Below are 24,866 nucleotides of genomic sequence, written 5' to 3'. Positions count from 1 at the left end.
CAAAAGCACCATCCTTTTTTAACACTTGCAAAATACTCACCTGAATGGGATCCTCAGAAGGATGAGGTAAGGCTAGTGGCTGCACCATAAGAGCCAGAGGCATGCCTGAGGTTGCAAGTAGGTCCCCTGAACAAGGTATCTAACCACCCACAAGATTAACGCGCTTTCAATAAAACGTCATACAATAAATTTGCACTCCTTATATGAGATATGACACATGATTCAACCATTTACCTGGTTCAGCGTGCACCTCATGTATCTGGGGCTGCAATTTCCAGTATCTCGTACAACAAAATTGCTTGTTGTAGACTTTATCAGCAGAGAGACAACAACATAAAGGCCATTACCAGAAAGAAAATGTCACTTTATATGAAAGTAGAGCAGTAAACTCAGATTCTTTGACACTATAAAGAAACTACCGGTGGCAATGGAGCTTGACCAGTCACCCGAGTTTCAAATTCTGTCAGCATGGAGCTCACTTGAGGTCGAGGGATCTGACTGGGATCAATGCGTGATGCAGAAGAAGGCGCTGCAGGTGAGCCTGGCTGTGATACACCTTGCCCAAGGTATTGAGCCATCTGTTGAGGTGGCAAGGGTGGCAGATTTTGGTTAGGCATTGCATTCACCCCTTGTGGTTTCTGCATTGGCAATGAAGCTGATTTGAGAGTTTTCCAATAAACTCCTAACTTCAGACATAGATACTTGAGTCAAAAACTCCCTATTTCTCCCAAAATTTAAACTTGCAAAATACTGCCTTCTGCTACCTTTTATTTTCCATATATGGCATGCATAGTAGTGTAAGATACTCTTGAAAGTGGGAGATTAACCATAAGAAATATTCAATAATTCACACTAAGAGGGTGGAACCAAAGTATTTTACTTCTGAAGTCTCCCGCATACGATCTGACCATTTACAAGTGAAGATTTTATGCATGTGAAATGCAACAGTAGTTACATCAATCTTACATAATACAATGTTACCACTTAACAGGAAACAACTACCATTAAGCATTGTCTTGCTTTAAAAATTAAGACAAGTAATGACTTGCAAGATAGAGAGATGGATCTACAATAGGACAAACAAAGGGAAGAGACTCAAAGAGTTTTTTGAAAAAGAAATATTGACATTGATTGATATGCCAAAAGGTCACCTACCTGAAAAGGCAATCAAATTTCATCTACCTATATGCAAGACAGGTCCTGGCTAAGAACAGCCAATGATCAAGCAGAAGGGTTGATAGGCATAAGGGAGACAGAGAGCAGTGAAATAAGGGCACTGAGGGCCAAGAGGGGCAGCCACCTAGGGACTGGTCTGACCAGCAATTGCCTGGAGACAAACCAATCCAATCATCATCAACTTGCCTCATTGCATTGCAGCATATGCAGACTTGACTGATGCAGTGCAGGACCCTGTTGCCACTGCAAAGGATCACAATCACACAGCAACTACTGCTAAATTACCAAAAATAAATGGCTTGTTTCTGACAGTACGACAAATGTACCCCCAATCCTCTATAATTCTAAGTCTATGTTTATTGCATCCTGATTCCTCATTCCAGCCAGCCAGCCTTCAGTACTCAAAACTGATCTGGAATTCATCCTCAGCATTGACATCATCATCTTCATCTTGCATAGCTGTCTATGACCTGTCTTCACCCTAGTGACCTGGTTCTGATCACTTACAGCTGCATTTCATCAGTTGTCATCCTGCCCAACTCTTCTCCAGCGTTCTGCAGCAGATTTGTGTCTTCTGGCTGTCTAGGCTACAACTGCCTATCTCAGACATCATTGGACTGCTGCTGCTGCATTTTGGGATCCTGACAGATTATGACACACTGTCTGAGCTGACCGGGTATCTCTATCTCCTCACTCAGCTCACCTCATCCCTGGTCCTCCAGACATAGAAGTTTGTGGGCCCAGTCAGCAAACAATTCCATTCACTGATTCCTCTTCTCAATTATCTTCATCTTGAGCACATTCATCTATGTATCCACCTTCGAACACTTCACTACACCAAGGGGTACACAATGCTTTGACATGTATCCACAGCAACTTACTCTTATCCACAGCCCGGAAGTAGAGGTGCATTAGTGGTGGGGGTCTATCCCCAAAATCAAGCATTTACGAGATCTATATGCAAGGGTTACTTACCCAAGTGTATCAAGCTCCTGGTGTCACCCTGATGGTACCATAGTTTGCACAAGTTCCATGAATGAACCTCAAAACACGCATGCAACTATTCCAATGAGATTGCTTAGGTGCATTGAAGTACTGGCTCTAAATGGAGACTTGATTTTAAAAATCAAGACAAATATGAATTAGCCATAGGGGTTTCCAAGCTACCTAATAGTGTTATGTTCATCAAAAGGAGGAGCATCTAAGTCCTTAGTTTAAAGGTCAGATCTAATTAGGTAGTTGCCATCCGAATACCATGTGTAAAGAATTAATTAGTTCAACAATAGTCATTGTATCCATTCAATATAGATTATGAGGGGAAGGCATATCCTTGGTGGGCAGGGCTACACTGCAAGCCGGAGACATGGATAGATGTTTAATCTGTTTTTTTAAAAAGCGGTTTGTGCTTGATGATTTGATTGAAAATTTTTGTAAGTTTTTTAAGCTTGACATCAGGAGAAGACCTTGGACATATATTCACAAGAATGTAAAGACCTTCTTCACAAAACAAAAGTCTTAGAAGGCTTGCACACGTTACTCTATATGCACTATCTCTTTGGACTACAAGAACAAGGTGCTCCACAACCCTTTACATTATGTGGAGGATGTCTACAAGTACGTTAAAATTTTTTATAATACTTTGTCTGTGAGTAGGGGCAGCCAATCAATGGGTGGGTCCCATTGAGCTGCCTCTACCTTCAAGTTGAAGAAAACCTCTACCATAGCAACAACTCATCAATCGCCTTTGGAGTTACGCAAGAAGAAGGATAGTAAGTGCAAGGCGATTTGCAAGGAGGATCCCTCTATAGGTCATCATTTTGCTTGCCATCAAACTGGGTACTTTTGTGCAAATAGAAAGTGTTCATAGAATAAGAAGATGAAGCTGACTTCAAAGGCTTCAATAAACACTATAGAAGCTCCAAGTATTTCTTCTAAATTTTTAGCAGAGGATTGCTTTATTAATGCGAGAAGTTGTAATGGTTATTTTGTAAATAAAGGTGTTCCTATTCAAAGGTCACTAGTTGAATTAATAGCCAAACAACTGCAGTTTTGTTTGACAACAATTCTACTTGTCAAGAAATGTGACGGGACAGTATGCACTCATACCATATCAGAGAGATAGTAGAGTTTACGAGAGAAACACAAAGTGTGCAACGAACATTGAGAGAAGAAAACTCTAAAGAAGAGTGAAGAATAATGAACACTGAATCATGCTGATACAATGGAGCAAACCTCGAAGATGATTACACTATCTTGGCTGATCATGCGGCAGTGTCTATAGGGAATATGCACAGCGAAAGGAGTGAAATCTAATCCCCTAGGTAGTGGGATATTGAAGTAGATGATGTAGAAGGAAGGACAGCCAACTATAGAGGGAGCGAAACATAGTCCTCAGGGACTGTCGAAGTGGAGAAGATGATGACCAGCAATCACTACGTGCTCCATGAGGTGCAAAACAGTTGGGCGACTTGCCATGACAGCAAACACAACTGAAAAAGGGTCTGCTGCAGAAAAACGAAAATCTGCCCCAGCTGAAAACTGCAAAAGCAAACCACGAGCAAAGCCGTGAAGGGGCAGGACAGTAAAATGCAAATTTGCCCAGGCTGAAGATGAAAACATAGATGCTGATGATGTAAATGCAGGTGGGCAGCAGTCCCGAACAGAATAGCAGGCTGGGCGACAGCCAGCTAATGACGGCAACAGCTCTAGATGCAGTGGGCAGCATGCGAGCATCCAAACAGCTCCAAATAGCAGCACTCAAACCACTCTTGTGAGAAGCATTCAACAAGCATAGGAGAGGTGGAGAAGGAAGAGTGGATCTAATGGAGAGAGAAGATGAATAATGACTAAGAGGAGATATAGGGTGAATGATTCTGCCCTACTTATAGGCACATCAATCACTAGACTCTCTAGGGTGGCACCTGGACACTAATAAATGATACAAATAAGCCTTCTCAAGGCTGTAAATGGAAACCAAAATAAGAATTTAAGGTAATGTAATTATCTCAACACTACTCACAACTTTCTTTCTTCTTGATTGGTGTAAGAACTTCAATTCCACATGGTATCTACTAATCGAGAATATCGCGTCTATTACATGGAGGGCCCATTGACTGCGGATCGCTAGGATCGGATGGTGCCAAGCTTGGATCTTTCGATCCAGCAGTACTACAAGTCCTAGGACTTCCGATTAATGAGCTTCGACCAAGTCAATATCATCCTTGGCATGCCATTATTCTTTTATAGATTTTCCTCTTTGTACATTGATTATAAAACCCATGTGCTTTCTTTTGAGCTTGATGGTCACTACCACGTGATCAAAGGTTGTTTACCCCCCAAGACATAGTTGCCAAGGGTTTCTAAAACGGGAGGTATGAAATGGGTTTCATAGGTTTCATACAAGTTTCGTAAAATGTTAGAAATAGGTTTCATTCAAGACATTAAAAAATATGAAAGTTTTATGTATATATAATGCATGACTTGTGACATAGAAAACATAGATTGACATTATTCATTATTCTATACAATGCAAAAGGACATTCAACATAGCATCAATATATGCAATCATCATGGATAACAACTTTGGCAATCAATGCCAATATCCATGTCAACATGTTAAGTAAGTCCATGATAAATGATGATTACAAAAGTCCCAAGACATTTAGAGTGTGGCATTTGTGAAAGCTTAAAATAGGCGTTTCATACATTTTGAAATGCCTAGGTATGTAATGAGTTTCCTAACCTTATGAAACAAGTTTCTTAGCAACTATGCTCCGAGATGACCAAAACTAAAGTATATATGATATCAACTTTGAAATTTAGCAGAGGTTTTTGTGATCTAGATGTTGTTATCTATGTTTGTTTGGCTGAAAAAGTTCAATCGTCTATGGTGAAATATAATTCTATTTTTTAAAATAATAATGTCGATACTAATTCAAATGTGAGTAAATATTTGGTTCCAATTCTACACAAATATGTTGATGTCTTTCCGTCCCAATTACCTAATGGACTTCCGCCATCTCGTAGTACATTAGACCATAGGATCGAGACATTGCTTGGTAGCTATCTTATCTCTCAACAATTGCAACAGTTCAGCCTAAAACAGGACAATGAGATAGCTGGGTCACTTCATAATTACCTAGGCTATGAACTTTACTTATAAGTCTCTGTAGGGAGCGGTCATGTGGTTACATGTCCAATGCTTGAAAACTCTAAGAAGTCTAATAGTGACAATATCCGAATTGTGTGGTTTTGGGACACAGATTGCCTATCTACATGCTAGAAACATATACTCTGCATTCATATGGCATGATGTTTGGTGTCAATTTCAATCTTAGACAAGAAAATAAGTCGTGTGACAGAGTGACTTGTTTAATTGACTTAGACTTATGATTTATACCAGGGATGAGAGGAGATTGAGACTTGGGATAACCCCACATTTTGCGCTGCGATTTTCAGGTGCAAATAGGCTGCCTGAGTTGGGGGAGAAAGTGGGGGTTTGCATGCTGCAAACAAGGAGAAGGCACGGGAAAGACATGAAGAGAACAGGGTAAAGCTCTTGATATGCGGGAGAGGACTGATTCTTGTGGATTCTTACGTTGTGGACTGTTCTAAATAGGAAATACAGGTTCTCTACTGCCCTTCATGAAAATCTATCTCTGATTCACCTTGAATCTATGTCTAAATATTGCTCATAGCCATCCTGGATAGGAGGATATCCAAGAGTGATTTGACGTTTCTTGATCTATTGCTGTAGTCGGTTGAGAGATTGAATCTTTGGGCTGAAAGAAGGAAATTTTGAAGCTCCATATATTCCCAGCAGCCCGTGTGATAGACAAGTGACGCCAAGTGATGAAGGAGGAGCCAGGCTGCAAACACGCAAGTCCTAGCAGCCCCTTTGATAGACAAGTGATGAAATCATTGATGCTCGGTGATGGAGACCGTCGCCAGAGGCTAGGATGCTCATGCCAAGCGGGAGTTGATGACGCTAGGCAAGGAGAAGATCTCCACATTGAAAAACGCAAGTGAAGGTGGAGCCTAAAGAAAAAGGGCGCTGACGCCAAGTGGAAGATGCTCCAAATGCAAGGCCTGATGATGGAACAGGGCGCTTGAAACAGAAAAGAAAGGGTGAAGATAGCCACGAGCCACAAATCGCAATGTCCTCCTAAAGGGGTGCAAGGGCAGTGGAAGGGGCTGGTGAAAGAGAAGGGAAGTGGTGGTGCAGAATGACTGAAGAGAGAGATGATAGAATGAATGAAGTGATTGCCTATTTATAGGCATAAGCTGTCTAGGGTGGCGCACAATTGTGTGGGCACCCGCTCAAAAAGTGGCCAAAATGTAGACACCGTCCCTTTTTGGGACTGTCAATGCCAAACCCTAAATAAAGTGTGTAAACTAAAAAAGTGGTTTCTCTCAACACCCCCCCTCAGGCCCAAAAAGGGATGAAGAAAGAGGAGTGAAGAGAGATACAAAGAAGATGTAGAGGATCCTGGAGATTCAAGATTTCCACTAAAAGGTAACCTATGGTAAGCAACAATAGACAGGATGAACTTTAGAACCTGACTCCACCTTGGGAGAGAAGCTACTAGCTCCGTAACTCCATGATAGAAGAAATTCGAAGGTCTCATCATCGAGTCGCAGCTGAACCTCCAAGGCCCCGATCTAAGTGGTCTCTAAAGATCTTGGGTATCAATAGAAGAAATGACTGCTCGAAGACAGCCATCCCCAAAGAGTAAAGGGAGGGCGACGAACTTCAAGATGAGGAGGTGGCCCCCTAGAGGGTGGAGACGTATAGCCCCCTCTAAATCCCCCTCTATGAGAGAGAGGAAATCTAAAAGCTCATGGATCATGGACTCTGAATTATTTGATGACCAAGGATATGCCACCGGTAGTGCCGAAGAAGGTATCTGGGGTGTCGAATGCCCAAAGGTGGCCTCTTGAACCTGAGTAGTCGAGGGTGGGTGAGGCTCAAGTTGTGAGCCGGTGAGCAACAGTCACTATCTCTCAATGGAGCGTACTGCGGTACCGAAGTATTAGAAGGTTGAACAGTCACAGTCTCTCGATGGAGCGTATTGTGGTGCCGAAGTAATAGAAGGGGTCGAATAGCCACTGTCTCACAAAGGAGCGGACTATCGAGGGGAAGGTATCCAACAATCATTGTCTCTTAAGGGAGCAGTATCGAGGTAGCATTCCTAAAATCCTAGAAGAATCAGAAGCAACCTCCACAGTGCGTTGCGGCGGTCGCAAGGAGGTCGTGGTACCAATCAATCCTTCTATGGCTCAAAAGGGCTTAGTGCACATCGAATGCGTCTTATTGCCTTGAGCATAAAAATCTAAAAGTCGGTGCAAAATAAACTTTGTGACCAAAAAGGGAAAGGTGGCACATCGAGTGCTTGGGGGTAGACGCATATACTTTGGCGAGGTAAGGAGCAAGAGCAAAGGTCCATATCAGCACGCATCAGTGGGGGTTCTAGTGATGCCCGAAGAGGAGCATCCAATGGTCTATCTACATGTGAAGAAGTCATAGACCTAAGTGTCAACCTATAAGGGGAGGGTAGGTGGGAGAGGAAGAGAAGGGTATCTCTGTCTCATGGTGATGCAACGGAAATGAAGGGAAAAATGAGTAGATGATCCTGAACATGCACCCTATCTTTGCCCTCTCTGATGAACACGGTCTTTAGCTCTTTGAGCTCTTGCGCTCTAACCCCAACACGGTGATGATGCAATGAATTGTACTATGAGAAGAAAAGTTGATACAACAAAGCCAAAGCTCAGAAGATAACTGCATTGTCTTGTCTAAATTAGGTAACAGCACTTGTGGGAAATCTGCACAGTGAAGGGAGCAAAATGCAATCTTTCGGGCAGTGGACTATCGAAGTAATCACAAGAAGGTGGAAGACGGATGTTGAGGGAGCGAAACTGCAGCCCAGGTGGTCAATGATGATGCCAAATGATGGAAGATGAGCCCGGCTGCAAAAACGCAGGTCCCAACAGCCTTTGCGGTAGCAAACAAGTGACACTAGGTGATGGAGGAGAAGCCAAGCTGCAAAAACGCAGGTCCTAGCAGCCTCTATAACAGAGGAGTGATGCCAAGTGATGGAGGAGAAGCCATGCTGCAAAAACGCAAGTCCCAACAACCTCTATGATAGACGAGTGACACCGGTGATGGAAGAGGAGCCAGGCTACAAAAACGCAAGTCCTAGCAGCCCTTGTGATAGACGAATGATGGAATCACTGACACTCGGTGATAGAGACTATCATCAGAGGCTAGGATGTTGACGCCAAGCAAGGAGGAGATCTCCACACTGAAAACGCAAGTGAAGGGAGAGCTTGAAGGAGAAGGTGCTAACACTAAGAAGATGATGGTAACACCAGGTGAAAGATGCTCAAAACGCAAGGTCTGATGATCAAACAAGGCGCCTAAAGCAGAAGAGAAAGGGTAAAGGTAGCCATGAGCCATGAATCGCAATGTCCTGAAGGGGTGTGAGGGCAGTGGAAGGGGCTGGTGAGAGAGAGAAGAGAAGTGGTAGTGAAGAATGATTAAAGAGAGAGGTGTTAGAATGAATGAAGTGATTGCCTATTTATGGGCACAAGCTATCTAGGGTGGTGCACCACTGTGTGGGTGCCCATTGAAAAAGTGGCCAAAATGTGGACACCAACCCTTTTTGGGGTTGTCAATGTGAAACCTTGAATGAAGTGTGTGAACTGAAGAAGTGGTTTCTCTCAACAACTACCACCATAAATGCAGCCCAAGGAAGTTGGAGACTAGCACCTAGCAATAGGGATAAAGATGGTGGAAGGAGAGAGAAGAGCGATGATCTCACGAAGTGAGTGAAAGAAGTGGGTGAAGAATAAATGGGAGGTGCCGTATATATAGGCACAAACAGTCTCGAGTCTCACCCACTAAAGTCTCTCATACAGTGCTCCGACACTCTCAAAAGACCCTAGAAAGCCTTTTTGGGGCTAAAAACTAAAACTAAAAATGGGAATAAGAAGGGAAACTGTACGGAATGGTGTGGTTTCTCAACATGTGGATGTATTTCTTACTTCTTAAAGCATAAATCAAATGCATTCATCTACTTTTGTACTTGGGTGTTCTTAACCAGATTGATCATGTAGGTTGCATGAGAAGTGATAGTTCTGGTGAGTTTCTCCCATGAGTTTTCTAAGTCATTACAAGAGCATGGCATTTCTTACTAGCTTACCCCTACTATCCGTCCTCAGAATGGGGTTGCAGAGCATAGAAACTAGACAGTCATGAACATGGCATGCTCTATGTTGTTTGTAGTAGAGCTCCTCCTTGAGCGCCTCAGGATTGAGGTTATCAACACTTCATTGTATGTCCTCAACTAGTGCTCCACTCCAAATAGTCTCTCAAATGACCCCATATCAAGCATTCTTTGGCTCTTAACTTATAGTTTCCTACTTTAGAGTCTTCGAGTGTCGTGCCTACACACACTCCTAATGATAAGATCGCAAAAGCTTGTACCCCAAGCTAATCTCCTAATTTTTGCCCTCACAACACACCATCCAAGATAGTGCCTTCTGAGTCGGGTCTACTACCCACTCTTGACCTTTCCGTGGATTCTTCAGCTCCTGTGTCCCCCTCCACGAGACCCGTCACCTCGCTGGTACCAACAAACTAAGCGGGATTCAGGGATCCTTCCACCAAATTCCACTCCGAGGGGCCTTAAAAGATCTATCCGACTTACCCCTCAAGCTTCATTTGCATCATTGTTTACAACTGTCTATATAGCATATTCCGAGCCGAAAAGTTGGTAGGAAACTCTTTAGCACCCCCAACAGTGAGAGACCATGGAAAAGGAGCTAAAAAGCATTAGCCAAAATGAGACTTGGACCTTGGTGGATCGTTGAGTCACAAGAAAGTCATTGGGACCGAGTGGATTTTTAGGACAAAGCTAAACGCTATTGAAACTTTGGACAAGTGGAAGGCTTGCCTTGTAGTGCAAGGGTTTCGCCAAAAGCCAAGTATTGACTATAAAGAGACCTTTGCCCCTACTATGTGATCAATATCTTTCCATCTATTGGTTGCACTAGCCATTCACCACAGTTGAACAATCTATCAGATGGATGCCAAAAGTGCCTTTCTAAGCGGTTATCCGGAGAAGAAAGCCTATGTGGAGCAATCACCTAGGTTTTCTTCTGCTGACCAGAAAGATAAGATCTTTTGTTTGCAGAAAGCTCTTTATGGGCTAAAGCAAGCACCGTGGTCTTGGTTGCAAAGGATGGATGAGTTCCATAGGATTCACAAATACCATTCTACCCCTTATGACTCAAACTTATATGTCCATATCACTGTAAAAGGAATCACCTATATCATGCTGTACGTAGATTATTTACTACTCACTAACTCAGATTCTGCTGTCATAGCAAAAAGTAAGACCCAACTTAGTTCCACCTTTGAAATGACTAACCTTGGTCATCTCAATTGTCTTAATTTTTGGGGATAAAGGTTACTCATTCTGAGAGTCGTATTTTTTGTGTCACAGCAAGCGCACACTCTACAATTGGTGGAACAATATTGCACTAATCAAACACGGCCTATGGCCACACCTCTTAATCCCATAGTCCACTTATCTAAGGATACTCTTGGTCCAACCCTTCGATGACCACACCTATAGGTCTATAGTAGGGAAGCTTAATTGATTGATTCACACTAGGCCAAACAGCATACTCAATTAGTTTGCTTAGTTAGTATTTCACTACACCTAGGATATCACGTTGAACTGCATGTTTGCGTGTTTGGAGATATCTTCAATATACATATTCTTATGGCTTAACGTTTAGTCATGGTTTGTGCTTGTAGGGGTATACAGATTATGACTAGGTAAGAGATCCCGATACTCCACGTTCACACAACAGCTACCTCATTTGCTTGGGCACGGCTTCCATCTCTTGGTCAAGCTATAAGCAGCAGACGATGGTGACTTCCACAGCCAAGGCTAAGTATAGGGCTCTCTACAATGGTACCACTACGACCATCTACTTGAGGAGCTTACTAGCAATGCTTCAATGCCCTTGTGCTACTCCAAGTGTCATCTACTGCGACAACCAAAGTGCGATTGCACTACCTAGTAACCCCATCATCACCCCGCAGACAAGGCATGTTGGAATATACTTTCACTTCATCACAGACCAAGTTGAGCTAAACACTATTTACCTAGAGTTTATGCCTTTCAATGACAATTTTGCAAATATATTGACCAAGGCAGTTCTACAATATCTACTTTCCAAGATCAACTTAGATACACCCTCTCCTACTGCTTCAGACTACCGAGGAGAGAGTGACTCCCTCCATCTTTCCCTTCCAATTTGGAGCGGCTTATTTTCTCTTCATGGTGGCAGAGTGTTGCTTACACATTGATTCAAACATTATATTCTTTGTATCTTCATTTGCATCATCAAGATGACCACGACTGTAAAAGGACGCATAGACAAGTGAACAATCCTCCTACGAGGACACTTTCAAGTGCCATCGTTGCATAGCATTTTGCATGAATATGACTACTTACATTGCCTCTTGCATAACTCCAGAGCACTTGTCACAAGGACATGTATTTTTGAAACCTCACTTAACATGTGGATTAATTTCTAATCACATGGTTAAGGAAATGTTGCACATGTGAGGTGTAACTGGGATTAGAGTAAGTTTACGAGCCTGGGATCCAAGGAAATCACAAGATGTTAGTTGCTATAAGTTAAACCGCACAGGTACTTGATATCTAGTGCTAGTTGTTGGCCTAGGTCATTCATTTGGCTATAAGTATCGATTTTGTGACATTAGAAAAGTGGTGTTTAATGGTACCTAATGCCAATCTAATAGTCAAAGATGACACATAGACACTCAAGAATAAAAATTGCCTAGCCAATTTAACTACTGGCCAGTCAGATTATTTTTATGGACACCAAAATAATTATTAGATTAATTTTCAGTATTTAAAGACTGAAAATAAATATTTCATTATGGATAATGCTAGAAAAACCATTTGGGAAGGCTACCACTTGTCAAAAATACCCATGCAAGACTAGAAAACGTCTTTCGAGGCTAGAGAGAGACATTCTTAGTGCATTCAGCTTGCAAAAGAGAGGGGGGAGATGCTGCTAGTCTGATCTGCATCAACCATTGGAGGACCTTTTGAGACGGTTAGGGACAGGAGAACACCAATCAACAGTAGGTAACAGTATCTACAGGCTGTTGAGATAGAGCAACACTAGTAAATAACTCATTTTCTTCAGTTCTTCGCGAAGAAAGTCCGAATTTTCTCTTTCCTCAGCATTCTCTCTCATCTCCTAGCCTTGCTGCAAAGATTACAACATTGAGATCACCAGAGGCTGAGATATTTCAGAATTCTCTACTATAAACCCTAATCTACACCAAAATTATCCTTTAGCAACAACTTCAGAAAGCGTGCCAAAAATTGAAAGCTCCAAGACTTGGATTCAACAAGGCTGACACTGTTTTCAGTCAAATTCAAGTGAAGAGACCAACAAATCAATGAATTTGGAGCAACTTCTATCTCTATCAAAGCGGATGAAGGCCAATTGACTGCTCGAATCAAGGGGCAAATTAGATTGAAGACTTCCTAGACATTTTGGACAGCAAGGGGAGTTGGAATACTGAAAGGAATTGGGAAAATCCCATTGTACATCAACTTCTTCTTCAATTATGTTCAAGAAATACTAAAAGGGATGCTAGTTTTGGGGCAAACAAGGTGTCCATTGTCTAAGATTGTGAATTAATTTGCATTTCTCAGTTTTGTAATACATGTGGCTACTGTAACTAGGTTGTAACCAAGGAATTGCCACCCATCCACGGAAGGAAGGATGGTTTCAACATTGGCATTTTTTTCTTGTAAACATGTATCTGTGCATATTTATCCCTTATCAATCTTTGGAGTAGTTAACTCTTGATCCACAATATTCACGGCATTGCACATAGCACTCTCCGAGGCAGTCTCCCTTGCTTGCTTTGCTTTCTCAACTTGCCTAGCTAGCCTCCACCTATTCTTTTTGCCTCTTTCACATAACCCCCACACTTTCACTATTCTTTATCATTAGCATCCAATAGTAGCAAGGATAGCCTTGTTTGTTTTGTAAAGATCTTGGGGCTGACCCTAGGTACTTAAGTATAATTCGTCGAATATATCCAATCCATGGACTTAGTACAATACTGAACATACACAAAAAAATGTCACATAAATTTCAATGTTTCATATAGTCATCAAAGAATACATAGGAAATTAAGGGTTAGACATGTAAGTATTACTTGTTTTAACATGAGAGTGGCTACCCATGAAATAGAGTATCACAAGGCATTATCCATTCAATACTATTACAATTTACAAACCACAAATGTCTTTGCTTGAATTTTCAACAATGAGTCATGAACATGACGAGAGGTTGAAACAAATTGTAAATCCAAGACTCTAGTCACAAGTAATTCCAAGATCCAATTTATTCAACATTGAAGACTTGCACAATGGATCAATAAAAGGAGTTAGTTGCAATGATAGATCATGATTATTGGATCATATAATGGCAAGTCACAAGTGCCAAGTGGCAAATACAAAAAGTAGTAGATACAAAAAGAACCTAAAGGCTAAGACTCAAGGTAAGCTATATGTAATGCAAAGGCTTCATGAAGAGACTTAGGCATTGTGATAGGGGTAAAGAATATAGAGATACAGATAGAGATACAGGAAGGGAAAGAAGAGGATGTAAAGGAAGAGGAAATAGAAATAGAGCTACACATAGGGGATGAGAGACAAGAGGAAAAGGAGGATGTAGAGGAAGAGAAGTGAATGGAGGAGAGAGAAGAGTAGAGGAGCTTGTAAGAGAGAGATAAAAGAAGAGGACATGGTGAGGTATAGATAGAGGTCAATAAGGATAAAGAGGAAAAGGTTAAAGCAAAAAGCCACTTTTCTTTTAAAACCAACTATTTTTTAAAGCAAGATAAAAATTGAACGAATCAAATCGTACTATATGGATCCATCCGTGGTCAAAATGCAACCATGGCTTGACCGTCACTTTCTCCCTTTTTGGGCACTACTACTCAATAGGCCAAAATCTCATTGAAAACCCTCACTTAATGCTAAATCTTTTGAGAGCAAAACAAAAGCCCTCTCCAAAAAAAAAAAGTCCATTGTGTTTCCATCTGCCTTCAGAGGACTTAGTAGACCACTGGGCAGCCAATGAGCACCCTTTGTCCAATGCTTTGGCCTCTCTAGGGTAAACACATGGACTCCCTTGGTAAGATTACCATCACCTCTCTAGTCTTAGTAGATCACTAGGCAGCCAACGTGCACTCTTTGCCCAATGCCCGAGTTGCTTTGAGATGGGATGCTTTGGGGAAAAGAAAAGAAAGAAAAGGGCTTTAGTTTGTTTGATTTTGGGCCCAAGAGGGGGTGCTAAGCTAAAAATTCATTAGCCTTTATTTAGCAGCCCCAAAACTCAAATCAATTAGTGAATTTAGCCTCTTATTTTAAAAAAGCATTGTCCTAGAGATTTTCAGTGTCCCATATGCAAACCCTAATCTAGGAGGCCCCAAACTTTCTATAAAATAGTGCCCTCCCACTCAATTAATCTCATTTTTGCAAATTGCAAGTGCTATAGTTTTGCTACCCACACCCCATTCACGGAGGACATCTCAGCTGAATCCGCCCCACACTGTCTACCATCATCTGGCTCCGGTTTGCAGCCCTCTCCTCGCTATTCTCTCCTCATTCTACTGCCACCTACTGCCCACCTTCACATGGAGGCTGCGTTTACTATATTGGTGATTCCATCTACTATTGGCAACACCTCCTTGGGGTGCATTTTTATCAGCTTGCTGCTATCTTGACTACCACATCATCACCAGCCTACTGCATTTGCAAAATTTCTCTCTCCTCTACATGTCGCTACCTACTACTACATTTGCTACTACCAAACACCTACATCGATTGCCATGCTGTGTTTTGGGATCCATCGGAGTATGATACACTCTCCAGCTTATACTCTCTATCCCGATCCTTGAGACACACAAGTTTAGGGGGTCAATATTTATTGACTACATAATGTGTTTGCTACATGAACATTTTATTTATTCAAATTCATTCAATTTGTTATTCATTGAGTTCATTGTCTTTGAGTTACCTAACCTTAACTGTGTTCTTTTATCAATTTGCGCTATTGTCGTACGATTGTGTTGGAGTTTCTATGTTGGGGTATTTCTCCACACTTGCTTCTTTTGATGGCTCTGAAAATCTCCACATCAAGACTTCCATATATTCATCTCTAGTAGTTTTAATGATTTTTAGCTTCCCTATCAGCCATGGCGGATGACTCAAAATACCACTCCCTTAGAGCTTGTAACAAGGGGAAAATTGACACCATGGGAATAAGCTCCACGGGGGGACTACTTTGGTGAGGTTGGTTGAGACATCTCTAAGAATGTTCCTGCATGCTTTTAAATGCCAAGCTCTTTGGACGAAGGTTCATGTGTCAATCAAGAGCACCCACCTTTGATAGCATGTAAAGTAATGCCAAGGCAAACATAGACAAATGCAAATGTATTACACACAATAAACACAATTTGACGAATGCTCAATGAAGATGGTGTACAGAGATAAAAGAAGAATTGTAGGGCCTCAAACCTCCATGTCTGAAGAATCGAGGCAGAAATTGTGGAGATATGCTAGGTTTTGCAAAAGAAAACACCAAGTGTACGGCTACAATAGAAACATCAAGAACTCAAATAAAAATGCAAAACACAAAAACACAAACAAAGAAGAAAGAGAACTTTGAAGTGAACCAATGAAAGCTGTAAATGAAGGAAAAAGTGAACAAGATGTCAAGGAAGAGTTGTCCAATAGTTGATAGCTTTCAAGGGAGTGGGCTAAGGGAGTAGTCAGAGTGTCAAGTCCATCAGAGATGGATCCGGATGTGTCAAAGTGCAGCAATGCGGAAGCGTAGGAGAAAGATTGAGAGTGAACACGGAGAGGAGAGAGAGAGAGGAGACAATGAAACGCAGAAAATCTGCAGTGTAGTATGCTGTATAGAAGTGCAGAAAATATACACGGTGTTACATTAATAAATGTAACTTATGGGACATAGGGGCGAGGGATGACCGTCCAGGGGCCTTGGGCACCCGAACGGGGTCAAGGGGAGCCTAGAGAGTAAGTGAGTCTAAGAATAGTAGGACTCACCTGAAGCAAACGGCTGGCAATCGAATTAGGGAGAGGAGCCAGCAATCTTCTAGGCGAGGTTGGGAGGTGAATGAGTAATCTCTCTCGTGCTGTTCAAACAAAGGTCCGGACAGAGGGGGCACCGAATGGTATCGAAGACTTTAAGGCAAGCAATCTTATAAGGGGAAGGAAATGTTACATTAATAAATGTAACTTATGGGAGACAGGCGCGAGGGATGACCGTCCGGGGGCCTTGGGCACCCGAACGGGGTCAAGGGGAGCCTAGAGAGTAAGTGAGTCTAAGAATAGTAGGACTCACCTGAAGCGGACGGCTGGCAGTTGAATTAGGGAGAGGAGCCAGCAATCTTCTAGGCAAGGTTGGGAGGTGAATGAGTAATCTCTCTCGTGCTGTTCAAATGAAGGACTGAACAGAGGGGGCACCGAATGGTATCGAAGACTTTAAGACATGCGATCTTATACTGGTATCAGAGCCGTCGGGTCCCGTCTTTTGGAAGAGTCGTTGGGTCCTATCTTAACCTGAGGCGAATGCTTTCGTGTTGGTGACGGCTGCTGGGTGTAGTCAGTTAGCACGCTAGTCTCACACACTACCAGTTTTCAATTCGAGCCTGGATTCGAATCCGTGTGGGCACCGTCGTCAAAGCTCATGTACTTGACAGATTACGTCAGTGTTGGCCAGCCATCGTCTGACAGATTACGTCAGTGTTGGCCACCGTCGCCTGACAGATTACGTCAGTGTGAGCGCCGTCGCCAGAATTCGTGTATCTGGCATGGACGGCAATATGTAGCAAGTTGGGCTACGTCCCGTTTAAAACATAGTTGTGGTCACAACTGGTTTACACGTGACCTGGTTTTGGGGGGGGGAGGGGGAGTGTCATTTCAACACGACCGGCACGGTCTAGAGGAAAGTCGAACTATTCCTCACTTTTTTGGCTATCACTAAACTGTTAAAGCCATCAACAGTTGCCCTATCACTATAATCAGGGAAGTACTTCATTTTGTACGCAAACTTCTTATATTTGCTTTCTAATTCCAGTGTATTAATGGAGGGTAAAGAGAAAAAGGGGGTGACTGAAGATTCTAGTTCTGGGGACCATCCTATGGTGGATCCCCATGAAACAGAAATTCAAGAAGAACAATGGGAAGAATTTTTTGCTACACAAGAACAATTTGATGATTTAACTACTTGTGTGCAAGCACAGGGGGTTCAAATGGAGTTGCTAACTCAAGCACTCACAGAAATAAAATCTCAATTAGCCTTGTTATTAGAAAGGGATAAAAATAAGGTAGAAACCTCGGATATTCCATCTTCATCGAAAGATCTAGATGTGACTATGCAAGACCCTAGGGAACCCCACCAAAAGTTAAGGGATAACCCAGTGTTAAAAGATATGAAACCCCCTCAGTTTCTCGGGGAGGAAAAAGACAGAAATAAAGACACTATCTTTAACTTTCTCCAAAAATGGGAGGATTTGCACAAACTTAAAAATACTCCACCACATCTCCAAGCGCTGGAGGCCAATTTAACCTTGGGGCCAAAGGTATATAAATGGTGGAGAACTTTAAAGGAGGCAAATAAAATACCTGAAACTTGGGCTCAATTTGAATCGGTCTTTTTGAAAGAATTCCTTCCTGAAAATGAAATGGAAAGAAATTGGGAAGATTGGGATTATGTCAGACAAAAGGGAAGACCTTTGCTGACATATCTGGAGGAGTATCGTGAGATAATCCTCAAATTGGAAGGAATAGATGAATTTCAAAAGATAAGAGGATTCATAAGGGGACTAGATAAGACCTGTAAAAAGGAAGTGAAAAGGAGTTCACCTAAGACGCTTGAAGAGGCAATTAAATTTGCATTAATCAATGAAGATAATACGCATCCAGGTACACTCACTAGTCTCATTGACACGGAGCCCAAGACTAAGGAATTTGAAGCCTCAAAATTTGTAGGCAAATTTAAAAGGAAAATGTCATTTCTTAAGGGCAAGAAACAACCCTTTGAAAAGAAACAATATGTAAGGTCAAAGTTAAGTTAAGATGACTTTGATAAGGCCAAAAAAGAAAGGCTGTGTTTCAATTGCCTATCCCCTAACCATGCTGCCTAGAATTGCCCTCAAAGGAAAAAGGAGGAAGATAAAGGAAAGAATAAGGACAAGGGCAAGGGAAAAGAAAAACAAATCCATGTAGTGCAGACCCTGGAATTAAAGGGGCATGAAAAGTATAAATCTTTAGAGGTCTTGCACAAGGATGTACAACACAGGTGTTGTATGTCAACTTCTATGTGGCAGCCTACTTTTGGGCCACATGATTTAGTTAGAGTACATGGATTGATAGCTGGGAAGAGGGTTAGAGTCATGATTGATGACTCTGCCACCCACAATTTCATAAATTATGCACTTGTCAAAAAAATTGAAACTTCCCCAACAAAAGAGTGGGAATCAATATGTTGTTCGTATGATGCAAGGTCAGGATAATAAAATATGGGATACAATGGTATCCAATTTGGAAATTGAGATCCAAGGATATGAAGATAAACTTGATTTCCAAATTATGAATATGGAAAGAGCCGATATTGCTTTAGGGAGGGAGTGGCTATGGGGATTGAAACCATCCTTAAAACGTAGTTATCATCATAATACACTGGAATTTGAAAGGGATTGTAAGACTTTTGTGATTCAAGGATATAAAGATAAACTTGATTTCCAAATTATGAATATGGAAAGAGCCGATATTGCTTTAGGGAGGGAGTGGCTATGGGGATTGCAACCATCCTTAAAACATAGTTATCATCATAATACACTGGAATTTGAAAGGGATGATAAGACTTTTGTGATTCAAGGTGAATATGAAGTAACCGATAACCCTTTGATGTGTTCCATTGAAGTTCAGAAGCTGATAAAGAAGGAAGCTTGTGAGGTATATATGTTATGGTCCCTTCCTATACAGGACACTTTTACTTTTTGTAATATAAAGCAACAATTTTCTTATGTTTGTGAGCTGAATGTAAGTAATGAATTAAGTGGTTTGTTAGATGAATTTAAAGATGTGTTTCCTTTTGATTTACCAAGTGGCCTTCCACCAGATAGGGGTGATGTAAATCACCCAATTGGCATAGATAGGGATACACTCCCTATTTCTAAACCACCTTATAAGCTAAGTAAAACACAGCACCAAGAAGTCGAAAGACAAATTAAAGATTATCTTGATAAAGGGTTTATACAACCTAGCAATTCACCTTGGGCTTCGCTAATTTTATTGGTAAAGAAAAAAGATGGTTCTATGCGACTTTGTGTTGATTATAAAGCACTTAATAAAATAACGGTGAATAATAAATTTCCTATGCTCAGAATGGAGGATCTTTTTCATCAATTACAAGGGGCAAAATTCTTCACAAAGATAGACTTAAGATCAGGCTATCACCAAGTAAGAACTAAGGCACAAGATGTTCCTAAGACAACATTTCGTACTAGATATGGGCATTATGATTTTTTGGTGATGCCTTTTGGTCTCACTAATGCACCAGCTACCTTTATGAAGCTGATGAATAGTGTGTTACGGCCCTATCTAGGACATTTTGTAGTAGTCTTCTTGAATGATATCTTGATCTTTAGTAAATCAAGAGAAGAGCATTTGGAACACTTATGATTAGTATTCCAATTGTTAAGAATACATTCCCTTTATGCGAAGAAAACTAAATGTGAATTCTTCGCACAAGAGGTCAAATATTTGGGGCATATTATCTCGAAAGAGGAAATCAAGATGGATCCAAAAAAAGTAAGGGCAATTATTGAATGGCCATCTCCAAGGAACCTCGAAGAGCTGCAGATCTTCCTAGGTTTATCTAGAGTTTATCGTAGATTCATTCGAGATTATACCAAAATAGTTATTCCAATGACAGACCAACTTATGTGGAAAGGAAAGAGCTTTAATTGGGAAACAGACCAAAATGAAAGTTTTCAAAAACTTAAGGTAGCTATTGCTACAGCTCCAGTACTATTAATTGTGGATCCCAATAAACCATTTGTGATTGAAGCCGATGCCAATGATAAGGCGATAGGCGCGGTCTTATTACAAGAAGGTCGACCAGTTGATTTTGAAAGCAAGAAATTAGACCGTGCAAAATGGAATTATTCTGTTTATGAGAGGGAGTTGTATGCAATAGTACATGCAATGAAGAAATGGAGGCACTATCTGTACCGTGCCAAACTTTTGATCTTGTCGGATCATGAAAGCATTAAGTGGCTTAATGACCAACCGGATCTACAAAGGAGTAAAGCCAGATGGGCCGAACTCCTCCAAGAGTTCGACTACGAAATAAGGTATAGAAAGGGTAAGTACAATATAGTGGCTGATGCACTCAACAGAATGCCCATCATAAATGAATTGAGTTTTACTCAATTCACTTCCGATTTACTTGAATCTTTGAAAGGAAAATGCCAGGTTGATCCGGTATATTCCAACACATGGGAAGCAATAAATAATGGGGATCCAAATGGAAGAGCCTCCACAAACGAAGGAATATCTGAGGATGTTCATCAAGGAAATGGAGCATCAAGGGTTGCTCAAATGAGATTCAAGTGGAAGAATTTTACCATTGATAATGGTTATTTACTCTACAAGGGTAGGGTATGTGTCCCGAAAGATGAAGAAATAAGGCACCAAATACTCTTTGAGTGTCATGATACCCCTAGTGCGGGACATCTAGGAGTTAATAAGACTTATAGTCTTATTAAAAGGTAGTTCTATTGGCCTGGAATGAATAAGGACGTCCTTGGCTATGTGGTCAAATGTAATAAATGCCAGGTTAATAAAGCTGAAAGATTGAAAATGGGGGGACTTCTCCACCCATTAGAGATTCCTTCGGAAAAATAGGAGAGTATCTCCATGGACTTTATTGTTGCGTTACCCAGAACACAGAGGGGACACGACTCTGTGTGGGTGATTGTGGATAGGTTAACCAAAATGGCTAGGTTTATTCCAACTTCAACTGATGTTAAAACACCAGAATTGGCTAGACTGTTCATTGAGAACATATACCGATTGTATGGCCTTCCGGCAAATATAGTTTCTGATCGGGATAGGAAATTTGATAGTCAATTTTAGCGGGTTGTATTTAGAAAGTTGGATACTGAACTTAGCATGAGTACGGCGGACTACCCGCAAACTGATGGGCAAACTGAAAGGGTTAACCAAATCCTTGAAGATATGCTCAGGGCATATGTAAGTAAAAGACAAACTAATTGGGAAGAGTTTCTACCGATAGCAGAGTTTGCATGGATATAGTCCATTTATGCTAATGTATGGGTTTCAGCCCAGAGCTCCTCATGCAGTGGCAATGCATAAGAAAAAGGTTCAGGCAGCCAAGGACTTTTTGGAGGATATGAATAGTATGTTAAAATTTGCTCAAGAAAATATTAAGAAAGTTCAAAATCGAGCTAGAGCTTATGCAGATCCGCACCGAAGAGACATCTCCTTTGAAAAAGGAGAATTGGTCTATCTTAAGGTGCCTGAACAAACTAAAACCATGAAAACGGGACGATGTCCAAAGCTTTCACCCAGGTATTGTGGTCCTTTCACAATACTTAAAAGGGTGGGAGAACAAGCTTACAAGCTCCAACTACCTGCTGGTAGTAAAACACATCCAGTTTTTCATGTAAGTAAGCTAAGGAAGAAGCTGGGTGATTTGGATAATCTAATCTTAAATGATAATATTGAGGAGCTATTAGATGACCAATCTAATCCACATGAACCAGAAAGAATATTAAATGTTCGTAACAGACGAACAAGGAATACTATTTATCAAGAATATTTGGTCAAATGGAAAGATTGTTCAGAAGAAAGCTCAACATGGGAGCGAGTAAGTACTTTAAGAAAAAGGTTTCCCAATTTACAGGTAACCTTCCAAGTATCGTTTTCGAGGACGAAACCGATTCTTAAGAGGAAGGAAATGTTACATTAATAAATGTAACTTATGGGAGACAGGCGCAAGGGATGACCGTCCGGGGGCCTTGGGCACCTGAACGGGGTCAAGGGGAGCCTAGAGAGTGAGTCTAAGAATAGTAGGACTCACCTGAAGCAGACGGCTGGCAGTCGAATTAGGGAGAGGAGCCAACAATCTTCTAGGCGAGGTTGGGAGGTGAATGAGTAAACTCTCTCGTGCTGTTCAAATGAAGGACTGGACAGAGGGGGCACCGAATGGTATCAAAGACTTTAAGACAGGCAATCTTATACACGGGTACAGAGAAAATATCTAGCGAGACGCCTTGAGGACCTCGATCTCCGTCAGCCCACGTGCCGTCGATCACAACAACCTATCTCTGTCAAATCTCAAGATCCGAAATGTCAAAGTGCTAGACCAATCTGCTATAAATAGTAGAAAATAACACGAAAATAATAGGCAGAATCAAGTCGGCTGCAAAATCAGGTTGGCTGCAATGCAGCCGACTGCACAAAAAACCTGGCCAACTGCAGAAAAATCATGTCCGATTGCTGTTGTGCCACGTGGCACCTGCGCCTGCTGACGTGGCTCCTCTACGCTGTCTTACTGCTGACATGGCACTCTGCTGGCCAGGAAATGACTCTCTAACACCCCCTCTCAAATCCTGGACAAGTCAAAAGACAGAGATCTGACATGTCTCCGAAGAAGAGCCTGAGGAAGCGCCTTCGTGAACAAATCTGCAAGATTATCCTCCGTCTTGCAGTACTCCACATCAATGGTCCCATCCAAAAGCTTCTCCCAAATGAAGTGATACTGGATCTCAATGTGCTTTGTCCGGGCATGGAATACAAGATTCCGTACCAAGGCAATTCAACTCTCATTGTCGCACTGCAAAAGAGTAGGACGAGGCTAGGGACAGCCAAGCTCCTCCAACAAGACGCGGCCCGATACTCAGCTTCAATAGAAGAAAGGGCTACCATGGGCTGCTTCTTGCTACTCCAAGAGATAACACCTGTACCCAAGGTAAAACAGTAGCCTGTAGTAGACCGCCGGTGGTCCACATCGCCAGCCCAATTCGAGTCGCTCCAACCTGCAAGAACAAGATCAGAAGCATCTGTACCTGCGGGATACGAAATCCCTAAGTCAAAGGTTCCCCTCAAATACTAAAGAATCCTCAAGGCAGCCTGCCAATGCACCTGCTTGGGTTCACTCATGAACCCCGCCAAAAGACCCACAGTAAAACAAAGACCAACACGAGTGTTGAGTAGCCAAATCAATGATCCAATCAACTGACGATAGCGGGAAGCATCCATCAAGGGAGAATCTGAGTGTGAAGTGGCCTTCCAATTTGGATTCATAGGAGTAGAAATGGTCTGACAAGTCTCCATCTCAAAAGTCACCAAGAGCTCATGAAAGTATCTCTGCTGAGAGATGAAAATCCCCCTATGAGACTAATAAATCTCATGACCCAAGAAGAAATGAAGAAGCCCCAAATCTGTCATCTCGAACGTCTGATATAAAGCTATCTTGGGCTCTTGGACCTTCTGTGCATGATCCCCTGTCAGAATCAAATCATCAACATACAACACAAACAACACACGACCGGCCTCGGAAGTGTGCACATAAAGCTGCGGATCGGTCTTGGAGCGCCGATATTCCAACTTTGACAGAAGAAACGAGTTAATCTTCTCATTCTATGCACGTAGAGCCTGCTTGAGGCCATACAAGGCCTTCTTCAACCATTAAACCTTCCCATCCGAGGATCCAAAGCCAGGAAGCTGCTCTACATAGATCTCCTCCTGCAAGTCACCATTGAGAAGGGCCGACTTCACATCTAACTGATAGACAGGCCATCTCTGATGACCAGCCAAGGCAAGAACAGCTCGAATAGTCACCATACGAACAGTGGGGGTAAAAGTATCATGGAAGTCAATGCCGAGGCGCTGAGCAAAACCTTTAAAAACAAAGCGAGCCTTGTGCTTGTCCAAAGAACCATCGCTAAGGTACTTCGTCTTGAAGACCCACTTGACGCCAATCACCTTCTTGTGAGAGGAACGAGGCACAAGAGACCAAGTGCCATTACTCTCAATAGCCTCCAACTCGGCTTTCATAGCCTTCTGCCAATGGTCAAACTGCAAAGCCTCCTTCGCTGAAGTGGACTCTCGATCCTGCATAACACGGGTCATCAAACAATAGTTAGAGCAAACAAGCTCCATAGACTGTGTCTGGTTCCTCTGTGACCTCCACAGTCCATCCTGCGGTTCCCACTCCTCAAGGACCCTCTTGATCCTTGAATCTCGGAGTGTGTCACCGGCCTAACGAGGAGGCCGGACCTCTCCTCGTCACTCTCCATCTGCTAAAGACTCAAGAACATCCACCAATGGAAGCTCCACTGGGGTGGCCGATGCAAAGGAAGACTCTAAATCAGAAGAAGAATCTCTATCAAGAGGCTCTGGCTCCAAAGGAATTGTCTTGGGAGCCCAACTCTCCTCTGGATCTCCAAGGACGGGGTGCTCCTCACCCCCCTCTATGGCCTGAACTTCCACAAA

The 24,866-nt window shown here is 42.1% G+C and overlaps 1 protein-coding gene across 1 annotated transcript in view; it reads right to left on the bottom strand.

Moving 5' to 3' along the window:
* Positions 1–24,866, bottom strand: part of LOC148035144 (protein transport protein SEC24 C-like) — a 64,202-nt gene that overhangs the window by 27,874 nt on the left and 11,462 nt on the right. Inside the window, exons 2-4 of the mRNA XM_087680114.1 lie at positions 420–638; positions 235–309; positions 41–139 (exon numbers count right to left, since the gene is read on the bottom strand). Of these exons, the coding sequence (XP_087536240.1) occupies positions 41–139; positions 235–309; positions 420–638 (393 nt within the window). The remainder of the gene's footprint in view (positions 1–40; positions 140–234; positions 310–419; positions 639–24,866) is intronic.

The sequence above is a fragment of the Lygodium microphyllum genome, chromosome 6 (genome assembly GCF_053477565.2).
Source record: "Lygodium microphyllum isolate KBCC chromosome 6, Lygodium_microphyllum_v1.1.10, whole genome shotgun sequence".
In the NCBI taxonomy this organism is placed as follows: Eukaryota; Viridiplantae; Streptophyta; class Polypodiopsida; order Schizaeales; family Lygodiaceae; genus Lygodium; species Lygodium microphyllum.
The sequence above is the reverse complement of the archived record's forward strand: the minus strand, read 5'-3'. Positions and strand labels throughout refer to the sequence as shown.